Raw genomic sequence first — 17,221 nt, 5'->3', positions numbered from 1 at the left:
GGCTTCTCCTTCAATGCTCCGCCATCTTGGCTGCTTCTCCTGGCCTCCTCCACATGGCCTTTCTCTGCTCCCCTTTTCTGCTCTCTGCTCTAATGCTAATCTCAGGAACAGAGACAGAGCAAGCTCCCGGTCTGCCCCCATTTTATAGTGCAGAAAACAAAACTCCTAATCCAATATACAAAATAGAGAAGTCTCTAATACAAAGTTACTTATCTGAGGCATGATGGGATTATACCACCCCACATCAAAAAGGGTGGGAAAGGCTTAGTCCTAAAACCAAGCCGCAGGCTACAAGGATTCTGCTTGCCCACAGCCCGCCCCGACACACATTAATATCACCTGGGCGACGGCTTCCATGTGGGCAGCACCATCTTTAGCAAAGTGAGCATAATATATTTTATCTGCCCAACATAATGTAAATAAGAACATCTTTTTTTTTTTCTTTTTTTTTTTTTTACAGAGACAGTGAGTCAGAGACAAGGATAGATAGGGACAGACAGACAGGAATGGAGAGAGATGAGAAGCATCAATCATCAGTATTTTGTTGCAACACCTTAGTTGTTCATTGATTGCTTTCTCATATGTACCTTGACCGTGGGCCTTCAGCAGACCGAGTAACCCCTTGCTGGAGCCAGCGACCTTGGGTCCAAGCTGGTGAGTTTTGCTCAAACCAGATGGGCCCACACTCAAGCTGGCGACCTCAGGGTCTCAAACCTGGGTCCTCCGAATCCCAGTCCGAAGCTCTATCCACTGCGCCACCGCCTGTTCAGGCTAAATAAGAACATCTTAAAGTGTTTTGATATAAACATTTCACTAGATTGACAGAGGGGATTCCCTGCGAAGAACTTCCAAAAAGGTGGTTTAAGGTGATAATCCTGTAGATTGACACCTGTTAGAAGGCGTTGGCCAGAAAGGGTACTAACGCTGAGGGGCCCTGTGCTGCAGTAGTAGCCCAGACTCCAACGTTGATGTGGACTGTCTCCACGCCACCACTCTGAGCTCTGACCAAAGTCCGCTGAGAGGAGCACGCCGACGGGGCCCCCTTAAGCTATACCCAGGCACGCCAAAAGGATTTGTGAGTAATAAATTGCCTGTGTGATTATTGCAACTAATTTGTGTGTTGGTCGTGTCTTTCCTCTGGTGGCACTTAACAGTAGCATCCTCATAGCTGCCTCAAGAGTAGTCTTGAAGAGGCTGCCAGCCCTGCTGATAAGCAGGAGTGTCCCAGTGCATGGGGAAGTCGAATCAGGAACTCCTGGTGGACATAGAGCAGGGGTCCCCAAACTTTTTACACAGGGGGCCAGTTCACTGTCCCTCAGACCGTTGGAGGGCCAGATTATTAAAAAAAACTATGAACAAATCCCTATGCACACTGCACATATCTTATTTTAAAGTAAAAAAACAAAACGGGAACAAATACAATATTTAAAATAAAGAATAAGTAAATTTAAATCAACAAACTGACCAGTATTTCAATGGGAACTATGGGCCTGCTTTTGGCTAATGAGATGGTCAATGTGCTCCTCTTACTGACCACCAATGAAAGAGGTGCCCCTTCGGGAAGTGCGGTGGGGGCCGGATAAATGGCCTCAGGGGGCCGCATGCAGCCCGCTGGCAGTAGTTTGGGGACCCCTGACATAGAGCTTGGGCTTTACTGGGACAGAGATTTTAGGGCCGGTCCTAATAGCATATTCATGTGCTTCCCAGTTGTGTCATTTCAAGGTTGTAGTCTCTACTAATTGGTCAGTGCTAGGGGAGGAAGGTAATTAGTCATTATATCTGATCCACATGTCAACTGGGGTGTCACTTTGGACTGGTTTTGTGAATTTTCTGGGCCTGGAGCTGAAATCCAACTGAGGCCCAGATGCTATCTCCAGTTCGATTAAAACTCTGTCTCTGTGGTCAACAGACCTGAGGCTTTGTTCTTAAGATTGATGCTGATCAGAACCTCATTGTCCTGAGGGTTTAACACTTAGTGGAGTAGTCTGTAAGGGCTTGTGTGGGAGTTGTGAGGCTCTGCTCTGGCCCCTTGTTCCTCTTACAGTGGGGGGTGGTCTAAACAGCACGACTAGCCATATGTTAGGGGAGGAAAGGTTGGGGTGGGGTGTCTCAACTGCATCACTAGTGACGTGCAAGGGAAAGAAAGGTCACACTTGCGTTAAGGTCCTAGCCTATAATACTTGTTTTCCCAGTTGTGCCTGTTGCTAGGCACCCAGGACTTTCTGCCCTGGTGACATTCATACCTGGCCTATCATTTCTGCTCTGTTTATGCCTATGGGCCTATTCTATCAGAACCATCAATCTGCCTGTCTGAGAAGCTAGATAACTCTATCTCTGGGGCCCTAGTTTGGGCTTCAGGATGTCTGAAGGCAAGCTAAGTCTTTGTGTGACACTGGGGTCAGTACCGTCTCCAGGCAACAAGCCTCAATTTCCCCACCTGCCAAACTAGAAATTCACGGTGCAACAGGTCATCCGGCAGCGTCGTGCCCTCACCAAAGAGGGCCGCCCGGGCGCCTCTTCGGAGCCCCGGCTTTGCCCTCAACAAACATGGCCACCTAGCGTGACGTCACTTCTGTCGCCCCGCCCTATCCCCCTCCCCTGGTGGGCGGCGAGGCTCAATGACGGCAGCGGGAGGGGCGCATGCGCGGCGGCGGGCCCGGCCCGCGGCGACGGCGACGAAGTGGCGGAGGGCTTCCCTGGCCGCAGTCGGCGAGCCGCGGCGGCCGTGGCGGGATGGTGTAGCCGGGCCTGCGGGCGGGCGGGCGGCGGGGCGCGGGCGGGGGCGAGGCGGCCCGGGGTGCCGACGCGGCCGGACGGGCTCGGGGACCGCGGCGCAGCACCCTGAGGGGGCGTCGCCGCCGCCGGCCCCCGGAGCCCCCGCGGGAGGCCGCGCCCGCCATGGCGGCCCGGGCGGTGCTGGACGAGTTCACGGCGCCCGCCGAGAAGGCGGCGCTGCTGGAGCGGAGCCGCGGCCGCATCGAGGGCCTGTTCGGCGTCAGCCTGGCCGTGCTGGGCGCGCTCGGGGCCGAGCAGCCGCTGCCCGCGCGCATCTGGCTGCAGCTCCGCGGGGCGCAGGAGGCAGTGCACAGCGCCAAGGTGAGTCCGCCGCCGCCCCCGGCCCCGCGCGCCGCCTTCCGGGCCGCGGGCCCGCGCTCGGGCCTGGAGCCCCCTCCCCTTCGCGCCCCTCCGCGCGCGCCGCTCCCTCCCGCCTCCGCCTCCGCGGGGGCGCAGCGCGCGGGCGGGCGGAGCGCAGCCTCCGGAGCAGCGGACCTGCGCGCTCGGCTCTCGGGCCATGTGACCCTGTGCGAGCGGCTGGCCCCCGCGGCGCCTCAGTTTCCCCCTTTGGAAAGCGGCGCTGGCGGAGGCTGGCCCGGAGCGAGCGCGCCACGACCGTGGCCGTGGTTATCTTTCCCCCGCGCTCGGGCCGCTGCGCAGGCGGCCGCTGGGCCCGCAGCCTCCCGGTCCAGCGTCGGGGCCGCGCTCCCTTCCCCCGGCCTCCATTCCCGGGAGGGGGCCCCCGAACCTCTTTGGGGGTCTCCGCTCCTTTCCCCCCTTTTGAGAATCGGACGCAAGGAAAATAGATGAGGACGTTGGGATGTGTAATAATAAGCGCTGAGCATGGCATCGTTTCTTGTATTGAAATAATGGACAGCTAACGTTTATTTATTGGCCGTAGCAAGCACATCAGACGTTATGCTGAGTGTCGGATGCAGACCTTAAAAATCCACTGAGTTAGATTGCATCCTCCTCTTCCTCTCTTTAACAGCTGGGGAAACTGAAACTTTTGAAGAGGTGACTCACCTTCGCTCTAGATCAGCATTTTAGCCTTCTAGGTGCTGGAGGCCTTCATCTGCCCCCACCCCCCGCTCCCGCCCGCAAGGTGTCCAACTTTCTCTAGTTTATTCCCATGGAGTATGTGCAGCGGGCGGGAGTGAGGCCTTAGAGGGTCTTTCCAGAGCCCTGTCTCCCAAAGGTGAGCCCTCTGGGGTGGGATCCTTGTTCAGCACCCTACTTCAGAAATTTCACTGTGCTCTCAAAGAATCTGATTAGCTGTAACTCCTGGCTTGCTTAGATTAAAAAGACTGGACGCTTTTATTTATTTATTTTCTTGCATATAAACCTGTGCAGCATTTGTTTGCTTTTGACTTTTTACTGAATTTATTGGGGTGACACTGGTTAACAAAATATAGGTTTCAGGTGTTGGGGACCGAAAACCAACAGAGTCTTTGCAGTTTAGATTTTGGGGGGACAGAGGTGTGGGGAGCTGGCAGTAAGCTGACAGTCTGCCCAACCCCCCACCTCACTTGTTCTATGAAATTGCTAAAGACTATTTTTTTTTTCCACACCTCCATGTTAGCTGTGGTGCTGGATTGTTTATACTCAGTTCTATCCCCCAAGTACCTCAGTTCTATCCCCCAAGTACCTCGAAAAGACTGGAGACGATTTCCTTTACATCCTTTGTCTTGTGAAGTTAAGACGTTATGTATGGTGGGGGTTTTCTGCACTTGGTAAAATCCTTGTGTTGCCTTGGAAATGTGATCAGAGATCTCTTTGATTTGCTAATGGCCTCACTTTGCCCTATAAATAAAGCAGGTAGAGGGGTGGAGAGCGTTCTGTTCTTGCCATCAGCATTGAAGAGGCCTCTTGACCCCACCCTTTTTCTCTTTAAGCCTATTTTCTTTTTTTTTTTTTTACAGAGACAGAGAGTGAGTCAGAGAGAGGGATAAACAGGGACAGACAGGAACGGAGAGATGAGAACCATCAATTATTAGTTTTTCATTGTGCGTTGCAACACCTTAGTTGTTCATTGATTATTTTCTCATATGTGCCTTGACTGTGGGCCTTCAGCAGACCGAGTAACCCCTTGCTGGAGCCAGCGACCTTGGGCTCAAGCTGGTGGAATTTTGCTCAAACCAGATGAGCCTGCGCTCAAGCCGGCAACCTCGGGGGTCTTGAACCTGGGTCCTCTGCATCCCAGTCCGATGCTCTATCCACTGCGCCACCGCCTGGTCAGGCAAGCCTATTTTCTTAATTCTGCGCCGTTCCCACTCAGGACCTGGAATTACTAGCTGTGCTGGTTCATGGCATTCAGGTGCACAATTCTACACATCTTCTGTATATTGTATCCTGTGCTCACACCCCCAAGTCAAGTCTCTGTTCATCACCATTTATCCCCCATTCCCTCTTCCGCCTCCCCCCGCCCATGCTTGCTTTTAACATGTTTAGAAGAGACAGGACACTTAATTGTACGATTCTTCTCCATAGCTTAACTTAGAACGTTGTAGGTGTTGAACCATTTGTCTGACTCCAGACAACTGACCTAACTTCTTCCCAGTGTTTAAGGCTAAAAAGCAGACCTGGCTGAGTTATAGTATTCCTTTAAAAGGTCTCTTACCAGCGTTAATTCCTCCCCTTCTCATTACCGTTGCTGCAGGCAAGACCTTCATTCTTGGTGTGTGCCACCGCTCGCTGCCCACGCACCTCTCCCCCTCTGCGGGCACCACTTGCATTAGGCTGAACCTCAGAAAGTCATTCTGCTCTGGGACCTACAAGGGTTTCCTGTTGCCTCTCTCCTTCACGCTAAACTTTTTCTCTGATTTACAAAACTTATTAACCCAGCCCCATCTGATCTTCCCAATGTCTGCTCCAGCTGCTCACAGTTTGAACCTCCGCTGGAGTCTAAGTCTCTCTTTCTGTGCACACTGCCTGCTCCCAGTTCAGCTTCTTGCAGGACTCACCCTCCCACCCCACCCCCGCCTGGAAAGGGCCTCCTGTCCCGCCAGACCTTCCCACTCCGGTTTCCGTGCCTGTCCCTGCCACACAGCTTAGCATTAGCTAGTTGGAAAAGGTGTGTCTCACAGTACCTTAGGGTATGTGTCACCCACTCATTTATCTTTGTGATGCGTGTTAGTCATAATCCAACCCTCCCACTTCTAAGAAATTCTTTTTTTTCCCCTTGAGACTCACAGGTAAAAGTTGAATACTGCACTCAAGGGCGTTTCGTTTTTAATTTGTTTTGCAGTTTTACCATCTTTTGAGGAAGAGAACAGCATTAATTTGATTTCTAAAATGAAGAACAGGAAAGCAAACTTTAGCATCTACAATATGTCAGGTTAAACTGCGGAGAAGGTTTGGAGGAAGGTAGAGAGAATTTTTTAAATGAGCTGGTTGAGTCTCCTTAAAATAAGATGTGGGCGACTGTTCTGGGGCCTATCAAGTGGCTTGCTTTATTTTCTTGCTTTTAAGATGTTAACCACCTTGTAACTGATGCCAGAGGGGCACGTGGAGACGGGGTGAGGTAGCGCTCCACAGACTGGAGAGCGGTGAGGCAGGTAGAAGGTGACGATCTCCAGGGAGGTTACAAGAGGCACAGGCCCTTGAAGAGCAGCCACTTCTGTCCGAGGGGGGATCTGTTGGAGGAAGCAGCTCTTGAACTGGGCTTTGAAGAGCCTGGAAGCTTCCCAGGCGGAGGTGGTTATGAGCCAAGGCCTAGAAGCCAGAAAACCTGTTGGAGAGTCTTGACAAAGCCTCCAGGGGACCCAGATGCCAGGCTGGGGCCTTGGCCTTATTCAGTAGAGAGTCGGTGAGGATTTTGCCAGGGAAAGAGTTTGAAAATCTGTATTTGGAGGCAAGAAGACCCAGCCGGGGAAGGGCCATTGTTCCAAATCAGAGCTGTGCATGAGTGGGGTGGCAAGGTTCTCGTTGGGACTTGACTGTAAGGGTTCAGGGTGAGGTTTTTAAGCCCTGGTGTCAGAAAGGATGGCAGATACCTTGATTCCTGCTTGGTGGGGCCAGATAGCTGGCAGTTAAAGACAACGTACACTGACTGTTGCCTCTTGACCTCAAGGAAGCCACCGCTTCGTGGGGCAGGGGAGAGATGCTTGGGAACAAACAGTACAGCGGGGTTTCAGGTGGAAGTGCACTGGGAGCTTCAGAAACCCTCGAGAGGGAGGTGGTTCTGCCCAGCTGGGTGGTGAGGATGACAGCGAGCTTCCCAGAGGGAAGAGCAAGTGTGAGGTGACGCACCGCGAAGCTGCCATTTTATCACGGGTCCGCCCGCCCGAGGAGGTGGACAGGGGCCCAGAGCACTGGGACCTGGAGAAGAACGTGGATTTTCCCGAGCAGGCGGGTCGTGGAGAGGCCTGAGAGGGCCGTAGGTGAGAGCGATCCTGCAGACCTGTGTCTCCCAGGAAATGCCTCCGTTGTCGGTGTGTGTATCCCCAGGCGTTGTCCCTCCGAGTGGGCCGTGCTGGTTTGTGATGATGTCAGTTGGTGGTAGGTTGTTAGCCACTTTCATAGCAGTGCCACGTTGTTGCCAAGGACAGAGGCAGTGTCTGGGAGTGAGAGGAAAACCAGAGGAGGGCATTGTCGTAGGGCCCGGTGGGAGGGGTTGGCGGCTGACAGGGAAATGGGTGTGTGGGTGAATTTCAGAGAGGAAGTGTGGGTCCTCACGTCTGGGAGGCTCTAGATGCGACACAGCGTGGGGTCCCTGAGGCCACTCGGTGGTGGCAGGGATGAGGAAGGATGTGGCTGAGGACAGCTCGGCCCTGGGGGGGACAAGAGCTAGAACTCCCTTTAGATCAGAGAGGGCCAGGGTCAAGAGACTGCAGAGGGCAGCAGGTGGCTGCATGCCCGGTGGGCGAAGGCAGGTGACCGAGCTCAGCGTCAGCCAGGTACAGAGTAAGGGCCCAGTGATGTCTGATCTTTTTAAGAGGCAACCTATTTATGTTTTAAAAATGATGCATGCTGTGAATTATATCTCAATAAAAGTTTTGCATTAATGTGTTCCTTTAAAAAGTATATGTATTCTAGAAAAACAAAACAAAACAAATCAACCATACATGCTAAGCAGAGCATGGCCAGTGGACCAGATTCCGCTTTGGACGGCCTTCTTAGGACCTCTGCTTTAGACAGTGGGAGACCGGTGGGTGAAGATCCGCTGTGTGAGTGTGTTCCATTTGGGGAAGCTGGCGGCGGAGGGTCTGCTGGCCTGTGATGTGGTCTCCACCAGGTCGGGAGCCGTCCCTCTGGGAGGGGAGCGCTGAGGGCAGCGGGGTCGTTAGGGTGGGTGCGGAGGAGCTGTTGGGAGCACCCTGGAAAAGAACATAAGAGGACTGGAACTGAGTGAGGGGCCAAAGAGGGTTAGACGGCTTGGGTTTCTAGGGTGGCTTGATCCAGAAATTCTCAAGTGGGTGACAATCACTGCCACTCTGGGTGTTGGTAAAGCCACACACAAGGACACAAGGAACTGGGATGCACTTGAGCAAGGCAGATGGGAGCTCAGGAAATTTTCATGAATGGCCGGTATTATTTGGGCTAGGACAGTCCAAAAACTTACAAGACTGGCCTTGTCCTTTCAGAGAACTGATGGCCTCAGAGATGGCAGGTGAAGGCAGAAGGGGTGTAATGAGCTGTGACTAAGGGGACCAGACCTCAGACTGTCCCCTCTAGACTCACGATTAGATAGTCCACTAACCACACAGATCGAGGGCAAGTTCTGTGTGTTCTGGAGGTTGTAGGTGGAGGGGAATCAGCTCAGGATCTTGGATGAGGAGGGGTTCTGCAAACGGTTCTGAGAGCCAGGGGGGTGCTGCCTCATTGGTCCTGCGTGCAGTGGGGGTGTTCCTTCCTTTCCATGTGGAGAGGTGAGAAGATAGAGGAGGTGGTGGTGCAAGGCCCCTGGAGACCCTGCTGCGGTCCAAGGTCCATCGTGGGGTGCGCAAGCAGGTTGGGGAGCCGGACCCCTGTCCTGGAGCTTAACAAGCCAGAGAAAAGTAGTTGAAAGTGAATGGCACGGCCATGTGGTGTAGTTTGTCCATGAACTTGAGGATGCTGACTTTGCTGACCACAGCTGCTTGCCGATTGCTGGTGGAAGCATTACCTCCCACGGTGAGCGGCCACCGTGAAGCAGAGCACCAGCCTGCAGAGTTGTGAGGAGAGTAAGGGAAGGAGCCCCCTCCCGGGCAGTCTCAAACGCTGGAGCTGCAGGACACCTGAGACCCCGCCTCTGGTTGCCGCTCCGATGGCGGTGGGAAAGAAGAGGGCGGGAGAGGGTCTGAGGAGTTGGGATTGTCCTTGACCCAGCATTGAGCTTTGACTTCTGTAATCGCAGAGCCGGGAAGGAGAAGGAAAAGGGCAGCTCCAGAGGTGGCCTGTTGTTTGTTTGTGTTGGCTTATTTATTCATTCATTTTAAGGGTTTGTTTTGTTTTGTTTTTTGGTACTGATTTCATGCATGAATTCTTGAACAGTAAACTTGTTCGTGGAGGAAATAATTTGCAGATGTAAGGCTGGGTGGTGACGCAGAGTTTTTGTTTTGATTTTACCAGAAAGGAGGTTGGTGGCCTTTTTTGCATTTCCAAGAATGATTTTTTTTTAAACTCCCTCATGGTTGTGAAAATCCTCTTCTTGAGAAAGAGTGGTTTGTTTCAGTCTCTTTTCATGGTTACTATTTTGGGGTCACGCCAGAATGTTGAAACGAGGGACACTCACTCTGGTTGCGCGGGGTGGAGTGACTGCTGGCGACTGGTTCCCTCTCCTGGTCTGCTCACCGGCTCCTGTTGCCGGACTTTAGTTAGAGCGAGGCAGCTTGTTCTGTGCTGCCGTTTTACGAAATTCATGTAATTGTGTCAAGTTAGCAGTCTTGCCTTTCAAAAACAAAATTGCAAGGCGGGAAACGCCTCCTCTAATTAACTAAAGAACGTTTTCCATGTTATATCCTATGGAAACATAGGAAAAATCCTTTTGTTTAAAGTCACCGAGTTATTAGTTGTTATGTTAAGGAGAACCGGGGACTTACACTGGCTGATGGGTAAGAGCTGTGTGCATTCCCATCGAAGGGTCTGTGTGCAAGCCAGAGGTGACTGTGGCCTCTTCGGATTGGAGCGTACTGCCTGCCAGTCATGCGGGATCTTTATCTGTGCTTGAACCTGCGGGTTCAGTTCACAGTGGCTCGTTAGTAACCCTGATAGGTTTTAAATTAAGATAATGAGTGACTACTTTGGTATTGTATAATACAGGGGTCCCCAAACTTTTTACACAGGGGGCCAGTGCACTGTCACTCAGACCATTGGAGGGCCGGACTATAAAAAAAACTATGAACAAATCCCTATGCACACTGCACATATCTTATTTTAAAGTAAAAAAACAAAACGGGAACAAATACAATATTTAAAATAAAGAACAAGTAAATTTAAATCAACAAACTGACCAGTATTTCAATGGGGACTATGCTCCTCTCACTGACCACCAATGAAAGAGGTGCCCCTTCCGGAAGTGCGGTGGGGGCCGGATAAATGGCCTCAGGGGGCCGCATGTGGCCCGCGGGCCGTAGTTTGGGAGCCCTGGTATAATAGGTAGGCAAATAACATCAGGGAAAGGACATCCATTCTAAAATCAACCTTAAAATGATCAAATCACATTGATTTTTCTAAGCATTATTTTTATTGCATGAATTTGCATTCTTAAATATGCTTTTGCTAGATCAGTTTCTGTGACTTTGGGGGCTTTTTGGGGGGTCCTTGAAGGAATGACACATTATAAGTATCAGATCCGTAGTTTCTTTATTTTCTGGGAATTCTAAGAATATAGATTATCTAAAAGCTCATTATTCTCTATAAATCAATTAGAACAGAGGTTCTTTAAGAAACATTGTAATCCAATCCACTACTGCCCCTTGAGACGAAAATATATTTCACACTCAGCCCTGGAGAAACTAAGCTTTTCTCGTTTATAGACACAGACATGCAGAGACCTTTCAGCTTCCGTTCCCTGCAGCCTCAGCCACAGGTCAAGAGAAATCCCAAACTGCAGAACTGGCCTGGGTCTCTGCAGGCTGCAGAGGCTCCTTTCAGTGCTCCTGAGACCTATTCTTGCACGAACAGTAAAACGGAAAAGACTGACACCAGACCTTCATATAGTTTTCACTTAACAGAAAATAGCTCCCGTTACCCACTGGACAGATCACCACAGGGTCAGACCGTAAAATCAGATTCCTGCAGACTCGGTTCGTGTTTACAAAGGGAGGAATTGAGACTGACCTGGCCACCTGCACCCACTGGTGCCTGAGCCAGTGTGGAGAGGAACCTGTGACCAAGAACTATGAAACAAATCCAAAGTCAGAAAGAAGAGGGAGAGGGAACTCGCGCTGGCCTGTTCTCTTTCTGCCTGGCGGCTCTGTGGGCGCCCGGGCGAAGTGTGCTTGGCTCGCAGCCCATGGGCTGCCCTTCTCAGGCCACTCGGTTTAATAGCTCCAGGCTGGTGAGTTACTTGGACATCTCCACGGGTCCTTCAGAGTGCCAGTGTGGAGATGTCTTTTTAGAGGCAGAGCCGTGGCTTTCAGACAGGGAGGTACTTGTGAATGAGGAAACCAGCAGGAACAGGAATGTGGCCCAAACAGCACCGAGTTCCTGAGTTTCCGCACACACACACGGTGGAAACTGCCAGGTTCCGTTCACATTGGCTAATGTCTTACAGACACTGAGATGATAACCTCTGGGGATATCTTTTCTAACAGACTGAGGTCATAGGCATTTCTGGTGGACAAAAATCCACATTTTACCTGGTAGCGTCACAGCCGGGGCCCTGGTCAGTAATGCGTGTTGCGTCCGGCAAAGGTGAATTTCCCAGAGGATTCAGTAATCTCTGGGCGGGCCAAAGAGCGCTCCATTATGATCAAAAGGGCATCCTTTTGCCTTATTTAGAAGTATTTGATCATTTTTCTTAACTGTGCACAGTTATTAAAGTGGAGCGCACACCCTTTTTTTTGGTGTTTTAGCCATTTTCTCTCTTAAACAATGTTACCCACATCATTGATGCTTGACTGCATGTCCACTGATATTCCCAAACTTCTCATTCATTTTTTGACGTGGACGTATTTGTCAGACGTTTTGGTCAGAGAATACTTTGTCATTGGAGCTGTGTTGTGCATTGTAGAGTGTTTCGCAGAATTCCCAGCCTCTCCCCGAGATGCCAGGAGCACCTCCTCAGTTGTGACAACCAGAAATATCTGACGTTGCCAGTGCCCCCAGGAAGAGCAGAATCAGTGTTATATGACCAAAGCTAGTCCCCCACGCTGTCTAGTAAAATTGTAGTAAATGCTGTAGTTTAAATAATAAGATACTGTTGTATGTAAAAAACAGATGAACATGCCCCCCCCCCCCACTGCGACCCCACTCCCATTCTTGGAATGTGTTTTTAGATAAGAATGGGAGGAAGGAAAGGTAAGATTTGGCTGCAGAAATAAGAAGCACGCTAAAATCCGCGCCGCGGAGGGCTTGGCGAATGGGTCTGCGGATCCTGAACCGGACCCTACGCGATGAGGAGCTTTAGAAAGTGAGCGAGCACCGGCAGTGCTTTCAGACCTCGTTGGGCACTGTCGCAGGGAGTAGGGTGTGACGAGACTGGCAACGGAAAGGAGAGTTTAACGTTTCGGTGTTGACCTGAAACAAGACCTGTGAGGATTGCAGAGGAGGAGGGAGAGGCAGCTGTGAGTGGAGGCGACTGCGTTTCATTACAAGGGAGCTTGGACCAAAGACACCGTGGAGAAGGCAGTCAGCTCCGATTTCGATCTTTTGGGCACTTGTGGAAATGCCCTGGGTCTAACTGGCAACCTGGCAGTGTCACAGAGGAAGGCTCTAGGTAGACATTCGGAGGTTTCAGCAGAGAAGTGAAAGTTAGGGTTGGGACCAGAAAAGTATGCGGGAGTGGGATGGCAGGAGAGGACCAGGACAGGCCCTTGGGGAACATCTACACTTACGCGGTAGGAAAAGGCAGCAGAGGATTGGGGGAGTTGTAAAAACGGGAAGTAAAGGACAGCCAGTGGCATCTCAGAAGTATGGAGGGGAAAGAACTTGTGGGAGAAGTTGGTCAGTGTTGTTCTGCAAAGAGCCCAGGTGGGGGGGGCTCTAGGTTGGGCACGGGTTGTCGTTGGCATTTAGGAAGGTGGTTTCAGTTTGAATGAGGCTGGGATCAGATTTCAAGGGATTGAGTGACATGCAGTTAGGCTACTCTTCAGAGTGTGAAGCTGAAAGACTGGTGGAGCACCCCCGCTTGGGCAGCGGGCTGAGGGGGTGTTCTGCACAGAACCCGCCCCAGTGTGTAGGCAGGGACAAGGGCAAGGCCAGCTACACGGGCGTGCTGAGTCGAGGCCTGGGAAGGGGCCGAATGCTGTGAGTCAGGAAGGGAAGAGGTCCTGAAAGGTCGAAGTTTAGATGCAGAAGGAGAGGCATTTGGAGGGACTCACGGGTGGGCCTCTGGGCTCTGTTAAGATGCCGCCTTTTACTAAGTGGAAGGAGTAACAGAAGTGAAGTTAGACCTGGAGACATTGTTTGGGTGAGAGTGAAGAGTGGGTTGGTCAGCGGTGCTGGGAGCTATGGGAGGTCTGAGAGCTGCGGGTGGAACGGAAGGGGGATGAGAGCTGGCGCTGCGTGCTGCTGCCCGGTCCTGCCCCACACGTGCACCCAGTGCGCATGCGGATGTCCTCTCCGGGGGCCGGTAAGACACCCCTCCTGGGAAGAACTTGGTCGAGATTTTAGAAATAAAGTTGAGGGTAAAGGTAAAAAAGAAAGCAAATGTCAGAAGTGCATGGGAAAGGGGCCAAAATATTATCAAATCTATAGCAGTGTTATCAGTGTGTCCGTAAAGTCATGGTGCACTTTTGACCGGTCACAGGAAAGCAACAAAAGACGATAGAAATGTGAAATCACCAAATAAAAGGAAAACCCTCCCAGTTTCTGTAGGATGATGTGGCAGCATGTGCGCATGCGCAGATGATGACGTAACACTGTGTATACAGCAGAGCAGCCTATGGTCATACCAGTCGAGATGTGGACGGTACAGAGGAAAGTTCAGTGTGTTCTGTGGCTCACTAAATTCGAGTCCGTGACCAAAGTGCAACGTGAATATCAACGCATTTATAACAAAGCGCCACCACATAGGAATAACATTACTCGGTGGGATAAGCAGTTGAAGGAAACCGGCAGTTTGGTGGAGAAACCCCGTTCTGGTAGGCCATCAGTCAGTGATGAGTCTGTAGAGGCTATACGGGATAGCTACCTAAGGAGCCCTAAAAAATCTGTGCGTGAGCCCAGATCAAACTGCACTGAATAGGTATGAAACTGGGAGAGTTTTCCTTTTATTTGGTGCAGATTTCACATTTCTATCGTCTTTTTTTTTTTTTTTTTTTTTTTACATTTTTCCGAAGCTGGAAACGGGGAGGCAGTCAGACAGACTCCCGCATGCGCCTGACCGGGATCCACCCGGCATGCCCACCAGGGAGCAATGCTTTGCCCCTCTGGGGTGTCGCTCTGTTGCGTCCAGAGCCACTCTAGCGCCTGAGGCAGAGGCCACAGAGCCATCCCCAGCGCCCGGGCCGTCTTTGCTCCAATGGTGCCTCGCTGCGGGAGGGGAAGGGAGAGACAGAGAGGAAGGAGAGGGGGAGGGGCGGAGAAGCAGATGGGCGCCTCTCCTGTGTGCCCTGGCCGGGAATCGAACCTGGGACTCCTGCACGCCAGGCCGACGCTTTACCGCTGAGCCAACCGGCCAGGGCCTCTATCGTCTTTTGTTGCTTTCCTGTGACCAGTGAAAAGTGCACCATGACTTTACGGACACACTGTAGATGGCCAGTTGAAAACCTAAAATGGGCCTGTTATAGATTTGTAGATTAATGATGTTTAACGGCTTGGTTTTTCTAAGGCTTCTGTCTTGCTTCTGATTTACATATGTTCTGTAGGACCCGTGTCAGTGTCTGAAAATCACTAGTCTACTTTCTTTCCTCTTAGAGGTAGTATACAGCACGGTTTGTGCGAGTCCCGTAAGTAGGAGATCTTTAGAGCTAGGCCTGAAGTGCGCGGCCAGTGTGGAGAACTGGGTCTGCCGTGTTTAGCGTGCCCTCCGCCCGCAGTGCGCTGAGAGCCGCCCTGCTGCGCCGCTGCGCCTTCCCTGTGACTTCCCTGCGCCTTCCCTGTGACTTCCCTGCGCCTTCCCTGCGACTTCCCTGCGCCTTCCCTGCGACTTCCCTGCGCCTTCCCTGTGACTTCCTGCACTTTCCCTGCGCCTTCCCTGTGACTTCCCTGCGACTTCCCTGTGACTTCCCTGCGCCTTCCCTGTGACTTCCCTGTGACTTGCGGTGGGCGTGGGTGTCCATCTGCTGCTGTGGTGTTCCGGGCACACTTGTGCTCCTGGCAGCGGCCACAGTGCGTTACATCTACGCTCACCATAGCTGATCTTGAGCTGCTGTGCCCTTAAACCTTTGTCTTGTTTAAATTTGCTTCTGCACTTGTGCCTTTTCGTTGTCATGTGCTGTTGGGTGCCTCGCAGGTAGTGCCCTACGCTTTCCCCTCTGCACTGTTAGCTGTTTCGAACCACGTGTGATCTGGGGGCCACGCTGACAAGACCCCTCAGTGTGTGCCCCTAACAAGAGAAGGTAGAAGGTGAACAGTGGCGCCAAGAAACCTGCCCAGGCCAGACCTGCTGTACCTGTCTTCTCTCTGGATTTGGGAACTGGTGGGAGCTGTAGAACAGAGACTGATAGAAATTCACTTTGCCACATGAAAGGGAAGTTATTCGATATGCCCACCATTTACTTCTTAAAAGCCTGAGTAACATAAAAAATACAAATATTGTAGGACGGGGGAGACAGTTTTTGACTAACATTCAAGTGTTCAGACACCAAATACAGCCAGATGCAAACGATGGCTGTTTGGATCCACAGAATGTATCTTAGCAATACAGCTGATGGCCAGACCACCCTTAGAATATAGTGCTACTCTGTACTGTATTGTTTACCTTTGAACTGGAGTATAAAGGTCAATTATTGTGCCTGATCTGTTGTGGTGCAGTGGATAAAGCGTCTACCCTGGAACACTGAGGTTGCCAGTTCAAAACCCTGCACTTGTCTGGTCAAGGCACATATGGGAGTTGATGCTACCTGCTCCTCCTCCCCCCTCCCTCCTCTCTCTCTCTCTCTCACTCACTCTCCTCTCTAAAATGAATAAAAAATTTAAAAAAAAGATCAACTGTTGTTTCTTAGTAATTCTCAAGAGTAAATTTTTTTTTTTTTAAAGCTCGTTGATTTAATAAATATACATATAGGCCCTGACCGGTTGGCTCAGCGGTAGAGCGTCGGCCTGGCATGCGGGGGACCCGCTCAAGAGTAAATTATTAATAAAAAATTGAGTAGTTGCGGCCCTGGCCGGTTGGCTCAGTGGTAGAGTGTCGGCCTGGCATGCAGGAGTCCTGGGTTCGATTCCCTGCCAGGGCACACAGGAGAAGCGCCCATCTACTTCTCCACCCCTCCCCCTCTCCTTCCTCTGTGTCTCTCTTCCCCTCCCACAGCCAAGGCTCCATTGGACAAAGTTGGCCTAGGCACTGAGGATGGCTCTATGGCCTCTGCCTCAGGCGCTAGAACGGCTCTGGCTGCAATAGAGCAACATCTCAGATGGGCAGAGCATCGCCCCCTGGTGGGAATGCCAGGTGGATCCCGGTCAGGCACATGCGGGAGTCTGTCTGACTGCCTCCCTGTTTCCAACTTCAGAAAAAAAAAAAATTGAGTAGTTGTCAAGGGACAGTTACTTCTTTTAGGGCACACTGTGTTTTGTGCATGCAAAGCTATAGCAGGCTATTTGCACAATTCCTCAAAATGCTGCAGTTAGAGGCATTAGGTAACTCGAGCCAGAGCAGTAGTTGTATGGCTGGATTTTGAGCCTGGGAACAGACTCTGGTGCCCAAGTTATTCAAGTATTTTCCGCTGTTGATGTCGGTCCTAAAGAATCCACTAAATTGTGCTAAAAACCCTACCTTTATATCTGAGAATGGCAGTACTCTCTGGGATTCTCTGGTTCTTTATATGTGGGTCTGCATTTAAACAGTATGGTCTTGCTTAGAATACAGACATCAAGTTCTATAGGTTACATTGTTCCAGCCAGCTGGGGAAAAATTTGTTAATTTTTTTTTTAGTGTCTTCAAGGAATCCATTTTTTCTATCTGGAAACTAAGGACAATAGGAGTGAAGCAAAAGTCAGGGTTTGTTTGGAGTAAATGGTCTGATTTGATTATCTTATCTCTTCATTATGTCATAATAGTAATAAGTGACACGTAGCATAAGTCTGGCTTGTCATTCTCCTCTACGTAGCTGGGCAAAGCCCTAAGATCACACTGCAAGTACACCTTGGGACATGTCACCTGCCTCTTAGACACACATGCAACAATTTCAATTTCTGGTAA

At 51.1% G+C, this 17,221-nt stretch overlaps 1 protein-coding gene across 3 annotated transcripts in view; it reads left to right on the top strand.

The window, feature by feature from the left end:
• The first annotated feature begins 2,641 nt into the window (after window positions 1-2,641).
• Window positions 2,642-17,221, top strand: part of N4BP1 (NEDD4 binding protein 1) — a 37,285-nt gene continuing 22,705 nt past the window's right edge. For all 3 annotated transcript variants that reach the window (XM_066350138.1, XM_066350137.1, XM_066350139.1), the window contains exon 1: window positions 2,642-3,096. In XM_066350138.1, coding sequence (XP_066206235.1) covers window positions 2,899-3,096 — 198 coding nt within the window. In that variant the 5' untranslated portion in view covers window positions 2,642-2,898. The remainder of the gene's footprint in view (window positions 3,097-17,221) is intronic.

Source organism: Saccopteryx leptura, chromosome 9, assembly GCF_036850995.1.
Source record: "Saccopteryx leptura isolate mSacLep1 chromosome 9, mSacLep1_pri_phased_curated, whole genome shotgun sequence".
Classification (NCBI taxonomy): domain Eukaryota; kingdom Metazoa; phylum Chordata; class Mammalia; order Chiroptera; family Emballonuridae; genus Saccopteryx; species Saccopteryx leptura.
Note: the sequence above shows the minus strand (reverse complement) of the source record. Positions and strands in the feature narration are given on the sequence as shown.